Source organism: Numenius arquata, chromosome 7 (genome assembly GCF_964106895.1).
Source record: "Numenius arquata chromosome 7, bNumArq3.hap1.1, whole genome shotgun sequence".
Classification (NCBI taxonomy): domain Eukaryota; kingdom Metazoa; phylum Chordata; class Aves; order Charadriiformes; family Scolopacidae; genus Numenius; species Numenius arquata.
In genome coordinates this window covers 34,347,008-34,362,020 of record NC_133582.1, presented here as the reverse complement: position 1 = coordinate 34,362,020, position 15,013 = coordinate 34,347,008, and the positions used below count along the sequence as shown (strand labels likewise).

At 40.2% G+C, this 15,013-nt stretch overlaps 1 protein-coding gene across 1 annotated transcript; it reads left to right on the top strand.

The window, feature by feature from the left end:
- Positions 1-271: 271 nt before the first annotated feature.
- LOC141466763 (E3 ubiquitin-protein ligase RBBP6-like) lies at positions 272-13,043 on the top strand. Its single transcript, XM_074150849.1, is given in 10 exon segments — positions 272-281; positions 3,892-4,008; positions 5,865-5,929; positions 7,022-7,066; positions 9,421-9,509; positions 9,619-9,715; positions 10,367-10,506; positions 11,430-11,596; positions 12,365-12,468; positions 12,906-13,043. Coding segments are annotated over 10 exon segments (972 nt in total).
- Positions 13,044-15,013: the final 1,970 nt, after the last annotated feature.

Genomic DNA, 15,013 nt, shown 5'->3' with positions numbered 1-15,013 from the left:
AAAGTTCAGGGTCTTAGGGATGCCGTGGGATCACGTGGCGTGTAGGAAGAGATACATTTCAGAAGTATTGAATTTTTCTAGCAGTATTGAATAAAATTGTCAAGATCTTTTAAAAAAGGCTTAATTTTCTTTAAGGGCTTTGCTGCAGAAGGGTCTCTGAATGTTGTCTTCAGTTGCTAATGAACTTTCAGTGCCCGCAGGCTCAATGGCAACTGGCTGATGTCACTCCTGTAATAGTTGGGGCTGTGTAAAACAGTGCCTTAAACCCAGAATGTTGGATGGTAATAAACTGTGATGGGCCCGGTTATTATCACCAGGAGAAAAAAATGTTTGAAATAGGCCAAACATGGGGATTCTGTTATAGCAGGCGAGAAACCAAAAACAAAGTTTTAGAAGAAAAATTGATGCTCATAAATACATGACCCCATAAAGTGTTGCTGTAATATACATAATATTTTTACAAAGTGTGTTGCTTGTTTTCATATGGAATCACAATTCAGTGAAGAAGTGTCTGCTTCACTGGGTTCTGTTAAATGTGGTGTTGCCTAAAGGTGATGTTAAAGAAGGAATATCTTTCATATGTTAAAGAGCATCACTCTTGTTGTACAGCGACAAGATGCTCCTCTAGGTAGGTTGTGTTGCACTTTGACCTTTGTAAAATGGGTATAAAATTTTAAACCTGGTGTATTAGTGGCACAGATGCTTTTTGAAGCTTTCCTAAGGGTGTTTTCCGCATGAAAATGTAAAAATCCCCCCACTAGTTTTAGAGCAAAGCATCTAAAAGCATTTAGAGTTAAGGCATGGGGCAGTCTGTATAATCAGATTAATGACTGAAAGAATGTTAGATTTTATTGACTCATCCTCTCAAAGCAGTACAGTTGCACAGCACTGTATGAGAATAATGTAAATGACAGTCCCATGAAGTGTGTGGCCTACGGAACTCACTCATTCAAGAAATGAGGATACACCCGCTGTAGATGAGATCATTGACCCCTGTTTTTGTGGAAGCTGAAAATCCAGAAATTGTAGTCCAGTCTGTCCATCAGGATGTTTCCAGGTGGTGCTGTCAGTGCCAGCTACAGGGGTGGTTTGTGTCTTACAGTGTGCAAGGGGTGTTGGCTAGAACAGAGTTAAAACATCACATAATAAGAAAGCATATTTTTAAGCGCTAGGGAGAAAATGTGTTCTTGGGAGTTCCCCTGTTTTCTGGCACAGAGAGTCTGGCACGTTCGTCCTCATTTTCACCTCTTACTCTGCAAATCTTCCGCCAGCAGCACAATGGCTGGATATGGAAGCATCTAACCCCAATACAGGCTGTTCTTTTTCATTTTGCATATCAACTTGCCTTCTGATGGCTTCTGTTCTGAGGAGCTTCTCTACTGTTTCTGGGTGAAAACACTTCTCTAGATAGTGCTCAGAGAGATGCTTTGGAACGCTGTCAGATTCAAAAGGGTGGAGGCCATGAAAAAACAGTAGGAACTGGCACAAATTATAACAACTAGCAGATTTTGAGAATTACAGATTCTTAAAAATGGGATTTATAAACTGTGCATTAAATGCACAAAGCATTTCATCACCAAAATTAATTCAATTAATTGAGGCAAAGGAAAAATAAATGTATTAAAGCCAACTGGTCCCTTCCCAGAACTAACTCAGTGATGTGCTCTGCTGTATGTGAATGCTTTTCAACAAGCAACAAGCAAATGCTCTGACCAAGCTTGTGGGATGTTTCAGAAACCGAATACAAATATGTGCCATGATAAGTCTCCTGTACTGAAAAAGGCTTTACTTCACCAAGCTATTACCAATCTTCAGTTGATCCATTTAAATGTGCACTGCTTGACTTTTAAGGTGAATTCATTTTTATATCAGTCTGTTATTTGATGGTGGGAGCTGTCTGCAAGGTGCCTTTAACGAGGGGATTGAAAACAAACATCTGTCTCTATTTATACACGCAAGGGGAGTCTGTTCAGAAGGAGGTGTCGATGGTTCTCTTCTAATGGTCAATGAATTATCACAAAATACTAAAAGAGGACTTATTCCTGCTTTTGCGCCGTACAGCTGTTGTGCATGCTCAGATTGAGCTCTGCAGGCTGGCAGAGTTTGTGAATAAATGCATTGGTCTCTGTCCTCATATACCCAGTCTCTTTTTAGCAGAGGTGCTGCCACTTGGCATCTCCTGCAGAACCACCACAATCCTCAGCTGGGCACAGGTGCAGCAAACTCTGCCTTTTTGTGGAGCCACTGTTGCTGATCCCATATCTCTGAAATCTCAGTCTTGTGGTTTGTGACCTGGAGCAGAAAGAACACTCTGTGTGACTCCATTCAGAGGCAGAAATAGCTGCTTTGGGCTTCTAGAGTTGAGCTGGCCTGAGCTCCCTGGGGTTTGCCTGGGCCTCGGTGCTGTTTGAGCTCCTTCTCCGTCAAAAAGTGTAAGTAGAAGTAAAATTATCCTTTCATTGTTGAAATAATGTCTTCTGGTAGATATGGTTTGGTCTAAGAGGTTCCTGCCTGTAGGAATAATACACTGAAAAATGGAGCACAAATTTCACTGAATTTCACTGAATTTTTTTTTAGAGTTGGAAGGGACCATATAGATCATCTAGTCCAACTCCCCTGCTGAAGCAGGATTGCTTAGAGAATGCTACTCAGGACTGCATCCAGGCGGGTCTTGAAAATCTCCAAAGAAGGGGAAAAATGGTGAAATATTCCTACTTTGCGTGATCACTGAGCAAAACTGCCCTGACCGAGCTTGACTGGAGATACAGCATATTGTGCTGATTTGCTCTGCAAAGATATGGGCTTTTAATATTTACAATTGTAGGCAGGGAATGGCTGCTGATAGTGCTTTAAAATATTTAGTCATATCCAGCTCATGTAAGTACAATATAAAGCCCATTCTCATGATGAGATCTTTGCATTTTAAGCTGACTCAACCCAAATGTCTCAGGTCGTTGGGTTTTTGTCTGTGCCTTATGTCAAAGGCCAGAAGGGTTTCAGCCTCTTCAAAAGTCCAACATGGTGTGAGCCAAGGCCAAGCCTGGCGACCTTTAGGCACACACCGGGTTGGAAAGGCTTTTCAAGGCATTTCATAGGTAATTTTGTTTTGAGTCTCTCTGTTCTGCAAAAAGGGAGTCAAAAGAACTCATGTCCCTTTGGTTAATTCAAACTTGATAGCTGATCAACTTAAGAGGGGAGATACCCCCCTTTAGCTGGAGCCAGTTCTGCCCTATTTGTGACAGTCAGCTCAAAACCCCCAAATTTCTGTGATCTAAATTCCAGCCCTGCCAGCTCCGTTCCTGCTTAAACGTAAAGCGCTGAGCAGCTGAGAAGTGGTTGTTGGTGCTGTGCTCCAAGGAGCAGATGGCGATGGCAGCTCTCACCTGTGTTCAGTCACTCCTGAGCACTGCTGGCATTGGGTCAGTTGTTTTTAGGTAGCAGCCCTGAAATCAGTGGCCCAGAGCTTTCATGCTTTAGCCAAGGGCCTGTTTTGTGTCAGGACAAGCCAGTCCGGCTTCAAAATCTGGTTTATGCAGGTGAGATTTTGCTGAGGTTTGTTTTTCTCCAAAGATCCCCAGAACAGAAGCAAAAGCAGCTGAAGCTGACCAGGAAAGAACCTCATGCATGAGCAGTCTCTCCCTTTGTGACTTTTGAGACCAATTTGCTGCTGGCATTCAAACTATTTTACAGAAATGAAAAAGATTTTGCTGCTTGTGTTTGATTATCAAACCTGAAGAGTTCTTGAAATGTGCTATTAGTGTGTCGAGACGGTAAGTGCACTGTTGAATTTTGCATTTAGATCTGTAAAAGGAGTCTCTGAAGTTCCATGTAACTACATATTAATATACATTCCTACAAATTGATGTTTTTTCTGTATTTCTCTTGTTACAGAATACAGAGATGACAATGTCCTGATTCTGAAGAACTCATTGGGAATTGTCAGAAGGATCCCTGTTGGAGGAGTCGAAGCTACCAGCAAAGCATCTACTGTGTGAGCGTCCCTAAAGTGTTGAATCCTTTGTTAAGGGTTTCAGTGTGTGCACTACTTCTATGGATATTAGTTTACAGAGGCTTTCTGATTGTTTCTCTCTCATTAAAGCTGCTGTTAATTTTTGTCGTCATGGGATAGATTTTAATGTATCTGTCCCAAAGCAGGCTGACATTTTTAGGCCTGCTGGGACATGGGGTTCGAACTCCAACAATGGTGACTTTTAACATGATTCAGTTGGATTTGTTCTTGGAGTTGATTGTTCTGAGACCCAAGTTGTAGATCCTGTTTCCTCTGCATGGAGAGATTCCTTATTATATGTGTTTGCTTTTATTGCTTTTATAGTAAAGGCAGACACACACTGTAGTGTAAACTTATAATTTGTTCCCATCTCAGAAGAGTCTGATTTTCAGTGTTTGACTATTTCTTGCATTTGGGGGAGCAGGGACGGGATACGGCAGGTATTCTCACACCCCAGATCTGGGGGGTTTGTGTACCAGCTCTATAGGAAAGAGCCAGGGCTACCAGCTGGGGAATCATCAAACAAGAAGTTTCATTCATAAGGGAGTCCCATGAGTTTCCTAAAGACAATGTTTTGGGCAAGAGAAAAATAACAATATCTGAAAATGTATTGCTTTTTGTGTGAGTACAATGAAGGAATAGTTTATCCTTTCCAAACCTGAACCTCAGCAGGCAGTTTAGCCTATTACCAAATGTTACTTGTTGTCTTTCTGTTTTTACCCTAAGCTGGTATCTGTGCTCCAAGTTTTAATTCTGTATTCCTAAGGTTTACAGAGGACAGAGAATTAGGTGTATTGATTAAAATTACAGGTATTCGAATGCAATCCTGACTGCAGGGTTATTGCTGTCACTTATGTATTCGTGCAGCCCAGACCTGTATCGGCTACATTAGCGTTGTTTGAATGGTCATGTTTTTCCGGCCTTCCTAGAGAAATGCCTCTCCCACAGTTGATTTATTAGTAGATGTAATTAGCTTGTGGTTTTGCCTTGTGTTTCTAGTGCCAGTTCTCAATAAATAAAGTGCGGTGATGAGTCACAGTGTGGCTCAAACACTGCAGCAGCATCCTTCTACCTGTGAAGTGTTAGCAAGAAAAAAAACTGAATTTACGTGGCTCTGCATGTAAACTTCGGGCCCAGAAACAGCACAGAAACCCCTGGTGGAGTGGCCAATATTTGGGAATGGTGAATGTGTGCTGTGATGGTGGAGAGACTTCAAAATGCGTTACTTGCCCTGTAGGGTGTTCTTGGAGGTAAATGGCTGAAGAAACCATTGTGTGGCAAACTAAAGTATTTCCCTGCCCTCCCTCCCATCATAAGGTGCGTGGCTGGTCTGGCCGGCGCAGGAACCACCAGCCTTTCTCTGTGAACATCAGTTCCACAGCAGCTGTCTTAGGGGACTGATTTTTTTCACCAAAGAAAACTTGCACTTTGCAGTGTCTGGACTATCCCTGTTCTTTCTTAGAAACTGAAGTGCTCTCCAGTAGCTCTGTGTAACACCAGGGATATGCATAGTGGCTAAAATTACCTTCACCTTTTGATGGTTGATTATTCAAAAACACAAAACTACAGTAGAGACTTCATTATTTTTGATCCTTATGTAGCAGAGACAAAATACCTGAGGACTTTCTCTTGCTCTGCTGCGCTCTGCAGCTGTACAGCTTAGAGTCATTTGCGCCCAAGCAGAAATGTGATTTGGGGGGGTTTTATTAGTTGCATGGAATGTACCAAGAAGGAACAATTTATGTCTACAAATGAGTTTCCAATTAACTGGTTTATTTAGAACATAATGGTTTGATATTCAGGTTTTATAATCTGTTTCACAGCTCTATGCTGGGTATGAGTGCTTTTTTGTAAGTTCTGATCACCTTTGTTTCTCTTTCTAGAATCCGAACTGAGCCAGTGAGTGGAACATCAAAAGCAGTATGTAAAAACACAATCTCACGCTATTTTCTGCACGCTGCACTTAATTCTAAACAAGGAATTCTAAGCAAGATCTAAACAAATAGCCTTGTATTAATTTTCCAAACATTAACAATGTATTTTCCAGGAAAGCACAATATATGTTGCAAATGCAGTGTATTTAATTCAGCATAGTAAAAACTAAGTAATGCCATCCCTTGCACAGTTCTAATGTGACTACTGGTATTTGTGTAACACATTGTATTTCATACAGAATGTGCTGGAACATTTCCTGTATGACTTTGTGCTGTACAGACAATGTCTGACAATCGTGCCAGCTTACATTGTGTCCTCAGGGGTTTGTGGTGTTGGAAACACAATGAGCTTTATTCTTAAAGATAACTCGGATCTTGGTCTAAAGTTTGGAGGCTTTATTTTTTTCTGCTCTGTTTTGTTTTTAAATTCATGTTTCTGTATGTATTTCAAAGCAGAACCTAGATCTTAGTGTGGCAGGAATAAATCACTGGAAGCTTGCCAATTGTTACTGAACAGTAAAGCAGAAAAATTGAAAATAGTTAAGATCTTTTTAGAAAGGATGGACAAAAGCCTATTCTTTGACTATTTCTTCATTGCCTTGCTCTTACGTTCACTGTCGTTCCATGCTGCCAACGTGTGCTGCTGTCCTGCTGTTACTGCAGCCAGAGCAAGGATGTGCAGTCTTTTTGGTTTAGTGTTACTGTGTCAGTAACTGCAGGGATCTCCATCACGAGAAAAGCCTTTATTTCCGTAATTTGAGCAGCTTAAAATCCTTTTCAGCTGACAACTGACAGCCTCCTCACGCCTTTGACTTTGAAGCAGTTGTGAGCAGTTGACAAGGGCTCCTGGAGCAAGAAGTTGATCTCCAGCGGGTTTGATTATTTTAGTTTCTTATTACCCACACAGGCATTCCTCAGCTCTCAGAGTTTATGTTTTGAACAAATACAAATTACACTGCGCTTGAAAAGCCTCTTTCCGTGACACTCAGAGGATGTAGTGCTACTTTCAGACTAGAGGTGAACTATTAGTATGTTTTGATTGTAGACCTTGAATATGTGTTTCATTTTTTGTGAACAGATTGATGACTCTTCTGCACCTCTTTCTCTGGCCCAGCTTATTGAGGTATAAATATATATATATATATTCTTGTCAAATACTTACCAAAACAAAAAGTGTTTGCTTTGTATTTTTAAATCTCCTACTGTGATCTATAGCTGGATAGCTGTTGTAATGGGAACAAAACTTAATTTTTATATTTTAACTTAAAAATGCATGTGTATTTTGATACTGCTGTAAAGAGCAGTTCCCAGTTTGGGAACAGAGGAGAGGACCTTACCAGCCTTAATGTAATGTTGCAGGATTACTCATCTTCAAGGCACAAAGAAGCAGCCTTTCAGAGACTGTTTATTGGTTTTCATACGTTTTGTTAATTTTGCATTTTTACAGAAGAATTTAATTGGCTGCAAGTTGCGGACATTTCGGGGGGGGGGATGCCACAGCCAAAATAGAAGCATTTCTGTAATATGGACACTTGCAGGGCTATTTCTGAATTTCCAGTTACATTACAGACCCATTCTTTGAATGCTGCACAACTTCATAAATTCTTGTATATTGACAGTGGACAACACAACAAACTTGACTACATGCAGCCTGTGTAAATTCTGTAAATGTTCCTAATGGTTTATCGGAATATATCAATGTGTCTGTGTGGTGTATTAGCAGATGTGACCTTCTGAAACTGCTGTAATACTGTGTTTTGCTGAGGAACTGATTGCATTTTTTGCTTAACGATGCGTAACTTTGTCTGGGAAAGCACTAGTGATTGCACCTCATGAAAAGGTGCAGTTAAAGCCAGCCAACTAAAATACCAGTCTTTAAAGTTACCGAGATTAGAGGAGGCCAGGCCTAATGCAGAGGAGTGAGTTCTTTCTTCTGAAAATAAAGACGGGAGTTCATTTCCAGGAAAGAGAAATCTCTTCCCACTGGTAACTTCTTCCCGTGCTTACTGCAGTGAGAGACACATTTCCTAATGGGTACATTTGGGGAAAAAAAAAAAAAAAGAGGAAAAAAAAAAAAAGTTTGGAGGGTAGCCACCAAAAGACATTGGTCTCCATTAGTGCTGTCCCTACACACGTCCCTGGTTCTGTAACCTCATGGGAAGTTTTACTCTAAAATGTGACAAACTGTCCAAGTGGGGTACAAATTTAAGCTTTTGAGAAAATTTAACTATTTCAGAAAAATACAGGAACATAAAATAAAGCAGCTCCAAACTGTGACTTTCTCCAACCTCTTTAGTGCAGACGAGCTTAGCAGGGAGGCAAGGTGTTAACTTTTCTGGTTTGTTATTACAATGTAGTAAATGCCTTATTTAAATTTTGGTCTATTCCCAGTAATGTTTTCAGACTTTTGGATGTATTTTGTAAACTGTTTGGCTTCCAACAAACTAGTCAAGCATCTGTAAAGTTTTCTGTAAATGTTAATGGAAATGATTTGAGATATGTCAATCGGGATTATGTTACTGTTGAGAAAAATAAGTATGTCTATGAAACGATGATTTAATAAAATGTAGAAACTAGTTTGTTGCTTTTGTGAATGAATGGATATAAAACCAAAACCATGAGTGGCTGATCTGAAGGGTGGGTGCATGAAGGTCCAAACCATTGACAGCCGCTCCTTGAGACCCTGCTTATAACTGAACTAGTGTGTAATGAAAACGTTTTAAAAAATACTGCTTAAATAAATGTGGGCTTCAATAATGGGAAGATTTAGTGCTGCACAAGATTTATATTACAATTTGTACATTAAAAGGACACAAACAACTGGAAAAAACCTGCAGGTTTTGCTTGCTGTAGTTAAATCACTGAAACTGAAGAGGTTCATAAGGGGAGAACATGTGGTTTGGCTGGTCCAGAGCACACAATGGTTGCTTTTCTACTGCAGAGAATCTCTTGTCTTGCTGAGGGGTTATAAAAAGCTTGATTCCTTTTAATGCTTCTATGTCGGAAGCTGAATTTCAGCAGCAGAAACAACTTCCCCAACTCTTGAGTGTCCTTTTAATGCTCAAAGTGTAAATAATGACAGTTGCATACATCTTTCTCCATTAAATGCACAGCGGGCATCTTCTTCCAACAGTCTGAAGCTTAAAAATCAGTTTAAAAATACTGGGTAGAATAATTTTTTCTAGATGTAGCTTCAGTGCATGTGGAAGAAAACTGGATTGGGCACACAAGTCTTTATGTGCTGTACAAACCTAGCCTGAGGGTTTGGGTGCCCGAGAACGCTCTTTTCCAGTAGGTAACGGGCACAAAAACTTCCTGTAACAGCATCAGGACTCCCCAGAACCCCTTCAGCACAACTGTATTCTCTATAGCAGCCGTTTTCAGGCAGCCCCAGCCAGTGGGACGAGGTGAGGGCTGTCATCTGGGGGGCGTAAATGTGTTTCTAATGCTTGGGCAAACACTTCCCTGTCCCAACAGACCGACAATTTGGCTGCAGCCAATGCTTCCGAGGAAGATAAAATAAAAGCCATGATGATACAGTCCTGCTGTCAATACGATCCCGTCAAGTAAGTGTTGACAATGTCAAATTTGTTCTTTGAAAATGATGGAAAACTTGTAGAGATGTTAAACAAAACACGTGCCTACCTTTTCCTTCTTTTCCCAAAAACCTTCTAGTTACATGAAGAAACCCTTGGGTCTACCCCCACCATCATATATTTGCTTTCGTTGTGGAAAACCTGGCCACTATATAAAGAACTGTCCAACGAATGGGGTAAGATTGTGGGGGATTCTGCTGTTACTGAGCTCTTCATTTTTTCCTTGGCACTTTTGTAACAAATACATGATGAGCACTCATATTAAGAATTGTTTCTCCTGGGGTGAAATACAGAGGTTACGGGACAATGTTGCAAAACCCTTCAAAATTCAAGGGAAACCTGGAATTAAAAATGTAAAATTTTTATTTTTCTAGGTCATAGACATTAGATGCATCCATCGAACTTTTTCTGCGAACTTTCATGCATATTTTTATGTAGTTCTATACTCTTGACTATTTTTCTGGTTTTAATGCTTTTTAGTTTTTAGTATTTTGTATAAAGCAAAGATGTTTCTGTTGGCCCCGCCTATTGAATATTTGCATATTTTAATTATATAAGTCTCTGGTTGAGCGTTCATGCCACGTAACGTCAGTCACTGAATGTACGTACAACCTCCATCTATACTGATGGTGAAGGTGAGTTTCTCAGTGACTGTTTCGGGCCCTGAATTAAGCTCTGGCTCTGAATCACGCTTTGGAGGAGGAGAGGGTTTGTGTCTAGGTAAAAGGAGAGGATTAAAGGCTTTTGCTGCTTAAAATAATCATTGAAATGCCATTTATAGTGTGGGTCGTAAGATGAGAAAATGTCTGTGTTTCTTGTCTTAACAGGACAAAAATTTTAAGCCTATTCCCAGAATTAAAAAGAGCACCGGAATTCCAAGGAGTTTTCTGATGGAGGTGGAAGATCCCAATACAAAGGGTGTGATGCTGACAAACACCGGAAAATATGCAATTCCAATTATTAATGCGTAAGTACAGAATTAATTGAACTGACCAAAAAGGGAACAAAGGAAACCATGCATAAATATCTGATGGCGATGGAACTGAGTTGGCCACATCTGTGTAGTTATGGGGGAGGAAGCACTGTCATTGTATTGTAACCTCAAAATCTGTGATAGTTTCTAGTATTAAAATACGGTGGTCCTACTGCTCATGCCCCTGGAATTTGGTTAAACTTGCAAAGTGCCAAGAATCTGTATTTCTGCAAAACATTTCAGTGGTGTTTACAGCGCAGTCATTCTCTTGGGAAGCTCATTTTGCTTCTGTTTTATGTTTCCAAGGCTCTTGCAAAAAATTAACAAATAGCTGTTGGACTGAGATTTCCTCCCCACTCTCCGACTTTTATCAAATCCCATGTGGGAAACCCACTGAGGTTTTCCGGTTGCTATCAACTAAGAAAATACTCCTGTGTGCTGACAAGACTGGCTGTTTTAAAATGCACTTGGTGGCACTTCTGTTTTTCTGTCTCCTTTTGCAGAAGCTGTAACATAGATCTCTTCCATGTATAAAAGGTATACTGGAAGGTATACTGGTATGACTGGAAGACTGACTTTATCTTGAGCCTGTAATTTACATTTACCCTCTGGCAAAAGAGAGATGGGATTAATTTCAACTGATTTCTACCTGTGCAAAAATGACGTTTCTAGCCTGAGCTAATTTCATAGTTGATCCAGTGTATGGGAGAGTTCTGCAGAAAGAAAATTGTTCCCCCCTCCCTCTTCTCATGCTGTGGCTGTAGCAAAGAAGTTTAAACTAAATACCTACATCTTGGAAGGCTGATGTGGAGAGAGAATGCCATCTGTTACCTTCCTTTGGTAACATCCAGAGCTTGGAAAAGTTTTCCTATCCCCATGGTCAACTTTTTTGTTTTTCCTTCCCCCCTGCCCTCCAGGGAAGCTTATGCCAGAGGAAAGAAGGAGAAGCCTCCCTTTTTCCCAGAGAAGTCCTCCTCTTCCTCCTCAGACCCTGTTCCAGATGAGTTGTTGTGTCTCATTTGTAAAGAGATAATGACTGATGCAGCCGTTACTCCCTGCTGTGGAAACAGTTATTGTGACGAATGTAAGTGTTACTGCCACGTTCGTTCATTCATTCAAAACATCGCATCTGATTTTCTGAAAGCAGAAACAGGAGATGATGAAATTACCTTGTTACCAGTTCTATTTCACACTTACGTATACCCTGAAAGGACTCTTTTTGTATAAAGGGAAAATAAAAGGCAGGAAGCTTTTTTCCATTGTTATGTATCTAGTTAAATCCTCTTTCCATGCAGAAGGATGAGTATGAGAAGAGGCAAAACCACGCAGGTGATTGCAGTATTAGATATTGAACGCATTTAGTTTTTTCACAGCCCTTTCTCTCATACAAAATTACATATATATGAGTATATATATACAGACATATATATACTAATATATTTTAGTAGGTCAACTTACCGGATCTGCCACAAACCAGTAATCCACATTCTTCTCCATGGGACAGTTGGGTAAAACCTTCAGAACTCAAACCCACTAATGGTTTTTCGAAGTGTGTTTTATTCACTAACCTGGAGGTTGGTGACTTCTCACTGTATGTCTTGTAGTGGAAAAAAGACCCATTGACACATCCAGAACATCCCTCTTCAGATGTTCCAATAGTGAAATATCAAAACTGTACAGTTATTTACTGCATCCTAGAAATGTTTTACACTCTTGAACATTTATAGCTTCATGCTCTCAATTCACGACCATATTCACCCATTAATCATATATGTCTTTTTATAATTGATTGGAACCCCCCCAAATTTCCTTCTGTTGGCTAAACCTACTTAATGACTCTAATTATACACAGGCATTAGAACAGCATTGCTGGAATCTGAGGAACACGCCTGCCCAATGTGTCATCAGATGGGTGTTTCCCCTGATACTTTAATTGCCAACAAGTTCCTGCGCAAGGTAACAGGATGACTTTTACCTAAACTGTTGTTAAGAAAAGTCTACTTGCAAAATGGGGAAGAAAATATTAATTTGCATCTCCTTAAGCAAGGCTAAATTGAATAAGGCTACATTTACTTTTCCAATACATTCTCTGTTACAGAAGCTGATAACTCTTTAGAGATGACTGGGCAAATTCAGGTCACTTTTGTTTAACACAATTGCCTCACTTTCAGATTCAGCGCGAACGCTGAAGCACTTTAAATACAGATACTCTTGAGTTACCTGTCCTTAATATCAGTGTTTAAGGCAATGTGTTCATATAGTTATATGTTGACTAATTTTAGGATTGACAGCATTTGCAGGAATACACAAGTGATCCTACTCTGTGGAGGCTTTTGTTCATGTATCTACCGAAAGTTCGTATTACCTTTTTGTAAATGTTTTTCTGCCTCCAGGCTGTGAACAACTTCCACAATGGAACCGGCCACACAAAAAGGCTCCACAAGCAGATTCAGCAGCAGCAGCCGCTGCCACTTCCTCCACCTCCACCACCACTCATGGCTGTTCCACCTCCTGCACCTTTTCGGTACTAAATCAGTAAATTCGTCAACATGAATATAAAAGACACCGAAATGCTGAAGTCAGATTCTTCTTCCTGAGCCTCTCAGCTAGCGATTTATGTCATTAGTAACAGTTCCAGATAATTGTGGGAGTTCTATTTTTTGTTTTCACTTTGAATGAGGACACTTGGATAAGCTGGAAGTGTGCCTCATGCCAGAATTGTCTCAGAAGTGTTGCTTGTTTGGTTTCCCCATCAGTTCTTCCCTACAGGTCTGCCCTGAGAGGAACGGTTTTCTCTGGGAGCCCTTTGATTTAAGTGGTGAGCAATTCCTAAGGAAACCATTTAGTTGTGTCAAACCTTCCTGAGTGCATTAATTTCTCTTTAGTACTGAAGAAATAATATTTTCATGAAAAGTGTGAAAGCACAATGATAGGTAAAATTGGCCAGCTGTTCTTACATTACTTTTTTCTACAGTACTTCTATCATCAGTGTTATACAATGTGTTTCCACGAGCTTTCTCTTTAAATGCCAGTATCCACAGAGACCTCTCACCACGCTTCGTTGGGAATTGGCCAACTTCACTTCTGTAGATCTGGTGAAGATTATTTTGTAAATTTTTTTTTTTCATTTACAGTAGTCAGCGTTTTCTCACCTTGGACTTTATGTTTCAAGCGGCACTTCAAAACACTGTTTGAATAATAAAAATTTGTTGGTTTTTTTTTTTTGTAGCAATGTCGATAGCATTATACCTCCTGCTGCTCTGGTCACGGCTGCTGAACCTTCTACATGTTCCTCACTGTCTGTCAGCAGTTTTTTTGAAGAGAAGGTAAGCTTTATTTCAATATATGCAGTGATTCTTGCATTTTAGTGGAGATTATTTTCCAACTGTTTGCATTTCCTCCCAAGGCCTGTCAGGTTCCTGTAGGAAGACAACCAGCATTACTTCTGGGCCCCCAGGGACAATCAACACCCACAATGGGTAAGGAACTATAACATCAGAATTTCTGTTAAAAAATTACCTTCATATATACTGAATGGGATTTTTATCTCTTTTCCTCTCCCCACTCCAAAAGGTCACTCCATGAGAGCCCATTCACCTCTCTCAGCAGGAGGCAGAGCAGGCTGGAAACTGTAAGTATTAGTGCATCATTGCTTGTAACAAGGCCATAACACGTAGCTTATACAACAGCTGATTTATAATGACATCGGTATGCACAGATAGTTGCAGAGAATACAAGTGGTAATTAATTTTTAAGTGTCTTAATTTGAATTGGCCTTAACAGGGGAGATCTTTGCTTGTGGAAAGATTATTTAAAAGAAAACCCCAGTACATGACTGAAAAGAGGAGTATGAAAAGCAAACGCTTTTTGAGGAAACTATAATTCCATATAAAACTTAAATATAATTAAAGGATCAGATGGAAAGCCACCCTTTTGATTACTGGCTGAATAGAGTTGAAGAAAGTGATCTCCCAATAGACAGCAGCCTCCAACATTCTTTGTATAACACCTCAGTTGATACTGATGGAGCAAATTACTGGAAGAGTCAGCGCTGTTATTTTCTGACAATTTTGAGTTTCTTCAGTGTTGTGATCTCAAACAGCCAAGTGCTTTCTCTCGACTGGAGGGAGAGAAGCCTGTTTTATCTATTATTGCAGTGTCAAGCTGATCCTTCCTTTTGGAATAAATTTGTTCTAAATAGATTGTAAGGGTGCACCGTGTTTAGAAAATCTTAAGGTAAATACAAACAGAAACCAGGATCCTTCCCACAGACTGTCTAAAAATTCAGTAGGCAAGAAAATAACAATTGAGGGAGAAGAACAGGGCAAATCCATCGTGGTGATGCACCACCATGGGCAGTATGAAGTGCACCAAGAAGGGCAGAGGAGCAGCGGGCACTCGGACATGGAGATGCTCTTTGAGCAAGCGCAGCCACTACCCATAGTCCAAAGCTGAGTGTAAGGAGAGGAGACTGAGGGAACTGCTGGGAGAGGATGAGGAA